General features: G+C 40.7%; 1 protein-coding gene across 2 annotated transcripts in view; it reads right to left on the bottom strand.

Annotated features, from left to right (window-relative positions):
• POLA1 (DNA polymerase alpha 1, catalytic subunit) overlaps nt 1-12,222 on the bottom strand; it is a 302,841-nt gene that overhangs the window by 70,174 nt on the left and 220,445 nt on the right. For both annotated transcript variants that reach the window (XM_029930723.1, XM_029930724.1), the window contains one exon: nt 2,970-3,066. In XM_029930723.1, coding sequence (XP_029786583.1) covers nt 2,970-3,066 — 97 coding nt within the window. The remainder of the gene's footprint in view (nt 1-2,969; nt 3,067-12,222) is intronic.

The following is a 12,222-nucleotide window of genomic DNA, read 5'->3' as shown; positions in this document are numbered from 1 at the left end:
TTAACTTTATGTCTTTATTTTTCATTTTGAGAGAGAGAGGCAGAGAGCGAGCAGGGTAGGGTTAGAGAAAGAGGGAGACACAGAATCCGAAGACAGGCTTAGGCTCTGAGCTGTCAGCACAGAGCCCGATGCGGGGCTCAAACCCACAGATGGTGAGATCATGACCTGAGCCTAAGATGGATGCTTAACTGACTGAGCCACCCAGGCGCCTCTCAATTCATTTTTATAGCAAGTCTCCCCTGAACAGCAAATCAGAACAGAGTATTTCACACTACTTACACAGTGAGAAGTGATTTTTTATAGGTTACACAAACGTACGTTTATAAATATTTCCTCTAATTGTTAGCCTATGCATTCTAAGACTCTTCTCATTCTACACTTGTTACCTATGGACTACAACTAGGGTTCAAATTCTCTTTAGAAACCATCCAACTGATGTTTCCAGAGTGACCAGGACAGCGGTTTTCAAACTTGGCTGCACATGAGAATTGTCTGGGGGAGACTTTCTAAAATAGGGAGCTTCCTAAACTCTATCCCCACCTTCTGAATCAGAATTTCTGGGTGAAGCCCCTAGGTGACTCTTCAGAGAGAGCTTATCAAATGTCACTTATCAGGAAACCTGTGGTTTTGGAATACCAATAAACATGACTCAGCATTTCAGTTCATATGCCCCTACCAACAAATACCCTAATATCCCTTAATATTACTGAATGATCTGAAAACACCCTGAGCAGGTAAATTTCAGCTAATCTGCTCATTCCTAAAGCACAACTTATGAATAAAACTAAGAAGGAAGCCAAAAGGAAAAATGGGTTCATAATTAAAATTCCATTAAGTAAAACAAAAGATTCTAGGAACATTTCATAAAGTTCCTCCTGTGAGACACAGACTTAACAACCTTCTCTTACTTTATTTTCGTTAGCCATCTGACATGTACAAGAACCCGTCAATAACTCACACTTAGTGCCGTTTTGCCCCTTACCTCCAGGACAGTGTACTTATTAGAAGCAAATGACAAAAAACTAAGTGTCCTAACTCTTAAACTTGTGAAACAGAACTGTAGTAAATTGTGTGAGGGTACAGATTCTGTCAACAACTCTCTCTTTTTGCCAAGCATGAAGCTTCTAAGTAGCTATTTTACGCCCTCTTATTTTCCAGGAGAGCAATGTACACTCCTTGATGTTCTCTAAAAAGCCGGATTAAGTCTCCAGTGACTTTCCAGATCACTCCTACATGTCTTCAAGAGCCAACGGACTTTTTGAACACTGCTAATCATGAAAGACTGATTCAGCCCCATCAGATAAGAATTTTAGAGATGTCTGGAAGAGAAGCCCATCCCTTTGGAGTCTTAAGAATATCTCAGGAACAGTCTGAAATGGCTAGATTCAGATAGAAGTAAGGGGTAATAATTTCTAACACACTGATACCCAGAAGGAGGTAACAAACCAGATAGAAGCACACAATGTACTTATCAGAGAATCAGTACTTAATTCTCTCAACTCACAATGCCTTTTAGGAAAGGTCCTTAGGGGTAAAAGAGAAATAGTTATTAATGACACTGCAAGTAAACATGGGCTGGACATGAACCATGAATGGGAGTTCAAAAACCCAGTTACTAATGAACAGAAGGAATTTTTTTTCCATATTACATACATAAATTTTACAAAGTTGCTGAAAATAAGCTGTGGAGACAGTCCAAGTTTTTGGTGAATATCTAAAAACAAGATATTAATTTCCAAGCCAACTTCCTCCATCAGTCAGTAAACTGTTTCATATCCAAGGACAGCAAAACCAAGCAAGTCAAGACCTTTTAAAAATAATCGTTAGCCTGAGGTACCTGGGTGGCTCAGTCAGTTAAGCCTCCAACTTCCGCTCAGGTCATGATCTCACAGTTCGTGGGTTTGAGCCCTGCGTGGGGCTTTGTGCTGACAGCTCACAGCCTGAAGCCTGCTTCCGATTCTGTGTCTCCATCTCTCTCTCTCTGCCCCTTCCCTGCTCATGTTCTCTTTTTCTCTCTCAAAACTAAATAACCATTTAAAAATTTTTTTAATTGTTAGCATATCTTGTAGATGGAAAAACTGATCAATTATGACTCAAACTGAAAACAGTGAAGACCAAATCACGGGCAGCATGGGGATTCTTAGGTAAGGAAATCCAGCAGTATTTGCAGGTTTCTTTACGTCCTTAAGGTTACCTCTGGCCTTAATACCGAGCAACAAAAAGTTGAATTGATATTCACTGACAAACAACATAAACACTCTGTAGGTAACTAATATGAAAAATGTGTAAATTTGCCTTTTTTATTTTTTATAGGTAATAGAAAAGTTGTCAATGTGATTTTCAGGTAGCAGAAAAAAACCTATGCACTTGTCATGACATTTTTCAAATACTCTGTTATGTAACAAAGCTTTTTCCAAACCCATTAAGCCCCACAGTGCCTGCGGGGCTTGTATGAGGGTTACGGGCAGCGCCCAATCATCCGGGCGAAGGTGTGGATATGCACTCTTAGGATGGAGTCAATAAAAGAACTCCACCCCATGCCTCTCTTTCAAAATGAACCTAGGCTTTTAGTGAACAGCAGAGACACACTCCAGGTCTATTTTTTTGTGGTAATGTCTGGTTTTTGTAGGTCCAATGATCACGTTGCCTATGCTTACTTTATTACAATTACTAAACTCTATAGAAAATAGCATTTTCAAAATATAGCATTTAAAGAGTTCTTTTTGTACTGTTCCTCCCCCAAAGCCCTGCTTTAATAGAGAACAATGTGAGACAGGCTGTGGGGACCAAAGCCGGGGATTCCTACACGACCGCCCCTCATGCAGGGGAAGCCTGTGCTCACAAGGGCCCCCACGGCCCGCTTCTGAGACAGCAGTGTGATGCTGCGTGAACAGCCTGACAGTAGGTCTGGCTTTTATGATGCAAATTTCCACTTTAAACTCAAAGGTAATTACAGTATTTTAACGTACCTTTCTCATGATCGGTAATAAGTTTCTCCAGTGCACAGTCCGTATCAAAAATGTACCGGTAAAAGCACAGCTGGGTGTACAGGGACTTGTCAGAATACTGCAATAGAACAGAAAATAAATGAATACTACTAGTGGTGAGGGGAGCGAAAGAGATCACTCTCTACAGAGTGTATCCGCACTTCTGACTTCTAGATCAAGTAGCTTGTTTTAAAGACCGGGGGGGGGGGGGGGGCGTATAAGGAGAGAATCATACTAATGACTTGTCCCCTCATACAGCAAACGTACCTTTCATAATTCAGAATAAATCCTGCCACTTCGATCACAGATTACTACTTGCGAAGCTGCAGACTGATTGCCCCTGCTGTCAAAAAACTGATTTTGTCAAATTGCAAATTCCTGTGCACCCTTTACAATTTGCACTGTTAATTGGGAAAAGTGGTACTGTGCTTCTGAACTGGGACCTGTCCATGGTAGCAAGAAGTTAAACATTTTCAGAAATTGTATAACATATACTGCTAAACTATGAGTTCCATTTTATGACTTGTGGTGGACATCTATGGCCTTTGCCAGGGCCTGACTCACAGAATGACGCAGTAAATTAGGTGTAAACATGAGAGACATCTTGACCGCTTGTTCTGTGCTAGTCTTAAGTGCTCAACATACGACCTCAGAAATACCAGACGAAATGAAATAACCAACGTTTTTTGGCCAACCCATGTCAAAACAAATGTTTAGTGACCTTGGCAAGTTCTAACTCAACAAATCATAGGAGATGTGCCCGAACTACTATTCATTCAGCAAACACATAATGAACACTGACATTCCCGAGGTTATCTAGAGAAAATGGGTATTCCCCTAACCCACCATATCTTACCCTGTGTGGGGAAAAATACATGCAGCCAACTCAACAACCGAAGTACGGTTATGTGGCGAATCACTCTCAAATGCACTTCTATTTATTTAAGATCAACTGCCCTAGGAACTCTCTTACCTTCTTCTTATGAAGTAAGACACTTGGGAAACCCTCACACTGAAGGACAATGAACTAGAGCTCTTTGATGTCTTCTCTGGGGCGGGGGGTGGGGGTGGGGGGGATATCCTACCAAGGTGAAAAAACTGAACCCTCAGAACTTCTCAAATGAGAGAAGCTCAAGTGACAAACACGTTACCAGCTCTTGCCTGCTGCCTCAGATGAACATGAAATCCAACCAATATCAAATGAGCACCTATCACGTGCCAGATTTGGCACCAGGGGCAAACAGACATACAGCTGACGCACACTGTAAGCACTCTAGAGAGAAATGCTGGCTGAATGAATTAATTCAAGAATGACCATGACAACCAAGTCATTTGTACAACCCATGTAGCTGGGTCTGGTGGTGCCCACAGATGAGCACGCCATTGGGAACCTCAGGAAAACCACTATCTCCAACTGGATACGGAAACACATTACTTTTGAAGGCAATCTCTTGGGTAACCAAGTATTAGATCCAAGGATCGTAGATCACTATCAATGATGAAAAACTACAGTCAACTCAACTTGGTGTATAAGTAACTGACATTCACTTATAGAGCTTAATGACCGACCTTCCTGCTCCCTGCATTATAAAATCTGTCACTAAATTTAGTGTATTTTAAACTCCTTTGGCCACTGGAAAGGGTATCTATAAATATTAGGCTGCAGGAACAACCCACATGGAGCTATTCATCATCAGCCAGCGCTATTGTCTCTTTTTGTGTCCACTCCTTCCACAAGTCTCTCTTTACCTGAACCTATTTTAAAAAGTATACACCTAGAAGCCTATTTTATTTCTTATTAGCTATTCTACAATATGCATCATCATTATACTATTATACACCAGTTATTTTTAGCGAATCCTGATTACTGCTTCCTGGGGGGGAAAAAAAGGAGGACGACAGCGATTAAGTTATTTGTTTAGTTTTTTAGATTCAGCAGTAATTGCTGGTACACATCTCCCTGACTGCACACATGCTGCAGGTTGAATAGAACACTGAAATTACCTCCTTCATAATAGTTTGTTTTGATAATGTATTGTGTGTCGAGATGATGAGAAACAGTTGCTGTCAATTTGATTAGCCATTATATTTTTATGTTAATTGCCATTATTGGGTCCATTCTGTTTAGTGTCACCATAGAAGCCATACAATGTTAGCATAAATAACAAATTGGAGTAAATTAGGAAGATATATTTTTGCCAATTCATTTTAATTGCCCCTCAGTCCTTCCGTTGGTTAACGCAGCTGTTGACCCATAATAAGCGCTGGGTCAATATAGCTGCTTGTCAATTCAGAAATGCAAAGTGCTGTGTGGCTGGTAATGGATATACAACAACCTTTGCCAGCCAACTGAAGCAAACGAGTGACAACCCACATGAAGGAATAAAGCGTCAGCCACGGAGTGTAGTGACCTGATATTAGTAGGCAGGCTAATTGAAAGTCACTGCCTAAATGGATAAGGAAAATAGGGGGAAAAAAATTAAAAAGGAGTTATATATTTTTAAAAAATATACCAACACCTCCTGCCCTTTTGATTCCTGACATATTTTGCAATTAGTAAATTGGCTGAAAACAAAAGGCCCTATTAGATTTTCAATGTCAAATACAATTAAGTGGTTTTAAAGAACACACATGAAATGGATAAAACTATCGTTTAAATGAACAAGAATAACACCTACTTTTGTTTTCCTGATTTTGCACCATTAATTTGTGATCCCTTGAAGGGTGGGGTTTTTTTTTTATCATTACCATCTTTTCTCTTTTGCCTTTGATGATAAAATCTTCTAATCAAGAAACCTGACACTCTCTAGTCTTCTCTGATACGTTCAGGGGTTTTTTTCCCCCACACTTAAATGCTCATTTTGACTGTACAAGATTGGATGGAAAATACTTCAAGAAAATAAGATGATATTTTAACATCTCTTTCTCTCTCTAGCTTTTACTTATTGGTTTAAAATGTTCGATTTCTTGCTCTTTCCTTGAAAATTGCACTCAACACAGTGCCTAGGCTTCTTTCAGTCTCCCTTTATAGTTAGAACATCATGTACCGAAGTGGCCGATTGTGATTTTCTAAGGACAATGCTGAACTGAAAGAGCTACTGTGTGTATCACACTCCGCATTCGAGGTGGCTGCTTGGAGTGTTAACACACGTAGGGGAGGGAAGGAACTCCGCTCTGACGGACCAGGCACAGAGGAGGTACTCAAGCAGATACCATGGAAGAAATGAAAAGAAAAGGAAAAGGTTTTAAAGCCACTGGTTCTGATGCTTTTTTTTTTTTTTTTAATCCTGTAATTGGCTTACATTAGAAACAATGCAAACCTCATTCTCTCTCCAACGTAGTTCTGTTTCCATTTATTTATGGTCCCTGGTCTCTCTCCTGAGATTTCTGATGAGGCTCTAGATCAGTGGTCCTTCACCTGACTGCACACTGGAATCACCTGGGAGCTTTCAAAAAAAAAAAAAAAGACTGCTGCTCAGACCTGGCCCCAGGAACAACCAAGAATGCAGGGTGGAATGCAGGGGATGTGTATTTGTAAGGGCTCCTAGGTAGTTCTGGTGGGTAGTCTAAGATGAGATTCACTGTGCCACACATTACCTGTACTGGAGAAACATTCAGAACTGCGCACTCTCACCCCTGCAGCCTGGCTTGAGATAAAGGAATTCACACTAACCAAAACAGCCCAAGATTTCCTGAGGTCCTTTCTTGAAGACGATGCTTGCTTGTCCAAGCATATTATTTCAAGAAAAGGACAGGACATATTTTCCCTGACATAAACACATGGCAATGTTAAACCTGATTTGTATTCTTATTGTTGAATTATAATCTATATACCAAAAGTACACAAATAATAAGTGTGCAGCTTGATGTACAAAGTGAACATGTCTCTGTAATCAGCACCCATAATAAGAAACAGAACATTACCAGCATCCCAGAGGGCCTTGCTCTCCTCCTGGCTACTCACCATTCTTCCCACCCCCCACCCTCCCCACCAGGATAACAACAGATTTGCCTTAAAAAAAAAAAAAAAAAAAAGCCAACCCAGCAACTTCATGCTCACAGAATCACAGAGTTTTCACTCTTTTTCTTTGGATTCTTTTGCTCAACATTATGCTTGAGAGATTCATCTGTGTTGCTGCATGTAAAAGGAGTTTGTTCATTCTCATTGTCATAAAGTATTCCACCGAATGAATATATCACAATCTACTTATCCATTCTATGGATGATGGCTAATTTAGGTGGTTTCCAGTTTTCTGGCTATCAGGAACGGTGGTGCTGTGAATATTCTTGTACGTGCCTCTGAGGCACCTAAGTGTACATTTCTGTTGACTGATTATAAGAGCTACCAATGGAAATGTTGGGTCAGAGGGCATGCAAGTGTCCAGCTCTAGTAGGACCCGCCAAACTGTTCCCAAAGGGATTTTAGTATTAGTTTTCAAATGACTTTACTTTGAACTAGTTTGACAATACACGGTCTTTTATTTTAACTTTCTCAGGTTTTCTCGGGGCAGTGTAACCAGCCTTCTCTCTCTCTCTCCTTCATCTGGAGGGGTAGGGTAGAAGTTAGCTAAAACTACCTCATTATCAACTCAAAAATAAATGTAACTTGCATCTAAACTGAATTCCTTGAGGCACGAAGAGTTGGGCTCACAACCCTAGAGATTATCCACAGCAAAATCTTAACCTCAAGTTATCTTCCTCATACAACCTAGAACATGCGAGGCCTGCCTTCTCACATTAACTAGTATATACTCACAGGAGTCAGGTCCACTGGTTTTAGCCTGAACAGTATCAACTGGGAAGCAAAATGGGCTGCCATAATTCCCAAATTTACCCCAAAGTATTTTTGATGATTAAACATCACTCTTCTACTATGAACACAAATCAACCAGCCCTGACTGTAACTGTAAAATACAACAATGTAGCAAACCCCATTACCCTGCAAAAGCTCAGGATAGAATTTTCTGCAGGCATCATGGCATGAAGCAGATTCAGAACTCTAAATCCTGCTGGCGCTCACAGGGACCCTAAGATACAAGTCTAGAAATGAAAATTTGCCTTAGGACAGCCCTGGCTGAAAAATTCTAACTAGTACTCTCACCATCTACCAGACAGAGCTGGAGCCGTCAGGCCCACTCAAGGGTTCCCCACAGACCACCCCCCCCCCATGCCAGCCTGGCCCCATACCCGCCCCACTCCTGACCATCGCCTGCTCAGGAGGATGGGCCTTATGCTCCCTCCTTCTTCTGAAAAACAGCCGGGGCGATTCTGTTCCATTGGGCAGGCCTGTCCTTCTGGCCCTGCCTTAAGAGCCGCTCAGTTTCTAGCTATCTCATTGGACCTCACAGTCATCCGAGGTTCTGGGGAGCCTGCCACACCTCCAGCATTTGGTTTGTTCACTTGCCACGTGATAAAGTCAGTCATCATTCCTGTGGATGCTAATGGTTTACCACATCCCTCTGGCACATAGATCACACTCCAGGTAGTCCTCACTGTTTTTGTCTTTTAAAAAAAATTTTTTTAATTTATTTTTGAGAGACAGAGAAACAGCGTGAGCAGGGGAGGGTCAGAAAGAGAGGAAGACACAGAATCCAAAGCAGATTCCAGGCTCTGAGCTGTCAGCACAGAGCCCGATGTGGGGCTCGAACCCACAAACCGTGAGATCATGACCTGAGCCGAAGCCGGATACTTAACTGACTGAGCCACCAAGGCACCCCAGTCCTCACTGTTTTGAGGACCCATGACCCTCCTAGGACGTGAGCTCCAGAGGGCAGGGCCCGTGTGCATGCCCCTCTGCCTCCCATCTGCACTGCTGGGGCCCAGGACAGAGCCAGGCACGGACTTGGCTCTCAGTGAATGTTTGTGCAAAGAAAGGATTCACAGAATGTGTCTCCTACGTCTCAGTGAGCCTCAGCCTATTCCCTAATGATACAACCCTAGTCCCTTGAAATGATTTCTAATGTTTCCTGTGTGTATCTCCCCATGGCAGACTGGCTGTGGGGTTAGGTGGAACCTGGTTTGAAATTCCGTTCTATCATGTAAAGGCTGGGTGACTTTGGACACACTGCTTAGCCTGGTCACACCTCAATTTTTTCATTGGTAAAATGAGGCTAAGAAACCTGTCAGGAATGTTTTAAAGATAAAGAGGTACCATATGGAAAGCACCCGGTGCACAGAGAGTATATGACAGATGCTCTAGTTTTCCAAGATAGTCTGTAAACTTCCAGTCTGAACTGGTATATTATTTGGAAAACCCAAGGCCACAGCCATGAGAGGTGCTCCAGAAAGTTTTGTCTAAGGAGTATGTTTACACTCTGGAATACGAATGCCCCGATTTTACGAATGTGTTACAATGGCTATTTCTAGTGTTTTAGCAAAGATATGCTTTCAGAATTCCAGTACCCTTTAATTTCCATACACCTTTAAGCCTGATATAAATTATTAGTTTTGATTATGAAAAGATTGAAACAAGCTTTCTTGCTTCCCTTGCCACTCAATTACATAAGTTTTCCCATTTTATCTGCAATATCTGTATTAACTTAGCTATTTTGCAAATACGGAACAACAGAGTGGGGGAATACTGGTTTGCCAACTCCACTGTACTTCTTTGCAAAGGAAATTATTTCCATAGGCTACAGAAATAACTTATTTGGATTACTTCAATTAGTTCTAACACAAAATATTGCCACCACTTCATTAATCAGCCGCTTGTGAGGGTTACTTTTCCAAGAAGTCTTTTTGGTAATTTGATTAGAAAGAATGGTAGTGCACATTATCATCTGATTCAGTATGTCCATCAAGTAGACAATTTACAGCGAGTTCTTGATAACGATGGGCTTAAAAAACACACACAGCAATTTCTTCATTTCAGAATCCTAGTCCTATTTTTTTTTGTAAAGATGAAGTTATTTTTCAAAGTCTTTGGCAACACACGTTGCTGAATAAGCACCAGGAAACAGTTCAGTGCTTTAAGAAGCATTTCACTCTATCCCTCTCCCCACAGACAACTCCCCCCACGAATGATGCAGTAATTAAAACCTAATTATTATCTTCATTTTAAACAAAACCTAAAGTGAATACCAATTAATAACAACATACTAATGAGCATCTGCTGTGATGAAATTGAATATGAATGTGCTGCAAATTTCGGGTAATTTATTTTTTTTTTAGGGGAAGTGCCACTGGTCGCATTCTGCAGTAGAAGATTATATAGAATGTACACCATTTTCTATCAAGTCCTTCTGCACATGGCAATTTCCGTCTTAGGAGACAAGGCTGGCTTTAACACTGCAGATGTTGAAATACCCAAATATTGGCCATGAGGTCTTCCCTGGGACTCTACCTTGAATTTAGTGCCTTCCTTTCAAAAACTTTCCTTTTGTTAAATGTCATATTTCTAGGTGAATCCCATGCCTCCCTCAAAACTACATATAATCATGTATTAATACCACAATGAAAAATTCTAATACAAATTTCAAACCACAAGAAACAATAATACACAAATAAAGGTATGTAAGGTAGTGTGGATTGCACTGGAAGCTTATGATGGCCTAGACACATCGATTTATGGATAGTTAGGAGAAATCCTTGAAAAGTAGAAGTAGTGAAGTAGTCAACCATAATCTACAGCACCTCATTCCATCTCCCCATTTTGCTTCTTGATATGATATTAATGACATTAATTTGTATACTTCCGAAATTTCTTCAAATGTTTGATTTCATTAAAATACATATTCATTAGAAAAAATTCAAAATAGGCAAATTCACATGTACTGCATAGAAGATTTTAAGACACTTAAGATGCCACCATATTAACTGGTGTTCTCACTGAGAAACGAACAAACAAAAATGTTACAAAGTTAAAACAGACATCTATATTGAAAAAAACCCATTTATCTGTGGGAAAACGGTAGGGTTTCTTGAATTAGGTAATTTCTAAGTTTTCTTTCCAGATCTAAACTAGTCTGAAACGTACAACGTGACCTGTTTTTATTTTTATTATTATTTTTTAACAAAAGCCACCACTGGTCCTTCTTCCCTGATATAGATCTACCTCTATAACATGAAAATTTTCTTACCATTTCTTACCCTACCAACAAAAAATAGGCAAAATGGACATGTATGTTTGGTTATTAGCTCTCTAGTATCTTAATAACTGGCTCCTAAGGATCTGTGATGAGTAACATCAAGTTACTGAATAAATGCTCATGGCTACTGTACATAAATGGATTTAACATTTAGGATAAAAATTTGGCTGTGGAATTTGACCTTGATATTAAGGTGAACTCTGAGTTAAGTAACATCTCTGAACAAGTTCTGCCTCAGATGGAGAACCAGGACGAGACTGCCATGGCCAACCCAAGCCATAGGATGTTACCCAGTCAGCCTACCTTCACACTGCTAGTCACCTGAACCGATCACGAAGACTACTGTACATTCTTCCAACAAAATGAGCATCTGTCAAACGCCAGGCCCTGTTCTAGTTGCTGAGGCTACATCAGAGGAGACAAACAGTATAGGATCGCAGGACCTTACTGTCTGGTATGGGTGTGTCTTCTCCAACACTGTATTACAGTCAAATGTGGACATTTCCATTCATCCACTCCCTCCTCGTGGCAACGACTCTCTGTAAATTTTTTTTTCTTATTTTAGAGAGAGAGAGAGAAGGAGTGTGCAAGGGGGAGAAGGGGCAGAGAGTAAGAGAGAAAGAATCTTAAGAATCTTGTGGGGCTTGATCCCACGACACTGGAATCAAGACCTGAGCCAAAATCAAGTCAGGCACTCAACTGACAGAGCCACCCAGGCGCCCCTCTGTAACTTTTTAGTGACATGTTTACTTTCCATTTTCTAACAGAATCATTTTTGAGTTCTGATGCTATATTGAGAGGCCTCTGATGATCACATTCATTTTATTATGCATGTCCCTTGCACCTGTATAGTATGCTATGCTCTTCAAAGTATTTGATCCTTACAACAAGCTCTGTGAGGTAGGAGGAAATGAGAATTATTTGCCTTATTTTACAGAGCTCATCAAGGTGGAATCATCTGTTCACAATCCCAGATCAGGTCAGTGAACGGGATACTTATGGTCAGTTTGATAATCTCTTAGAAAAATGGGTGGACAAGGGATAAAGAAGTGCTGAGGCATAGGAGCACATGTACCCCAATGTTCATAGCAGCACTTTCTACAATAGCCAAATCATGGAAAGAACCTAAATGTCCATCAACTGATGAC

The sequence above is a fragment of the Suricata suricatta genome, chromosome X (assembly GCF_006229205.1).
Source record: "Suricata suricatta isolate VVHF042 chromosome X, meerkat_22Aug2017_6uvM2_HiC, whole genome shotgun sequence".
In the NCBI taxonomy this organism is placed as follows: Eukaryota; Metazoa; Chordata; class Mammalia; order Carnivora; family Herpestidae; genus Suricata; species Suricata suricatta.
This window is presented reverse-complemented; position numbering and strand designations above follow the sequence as displayed.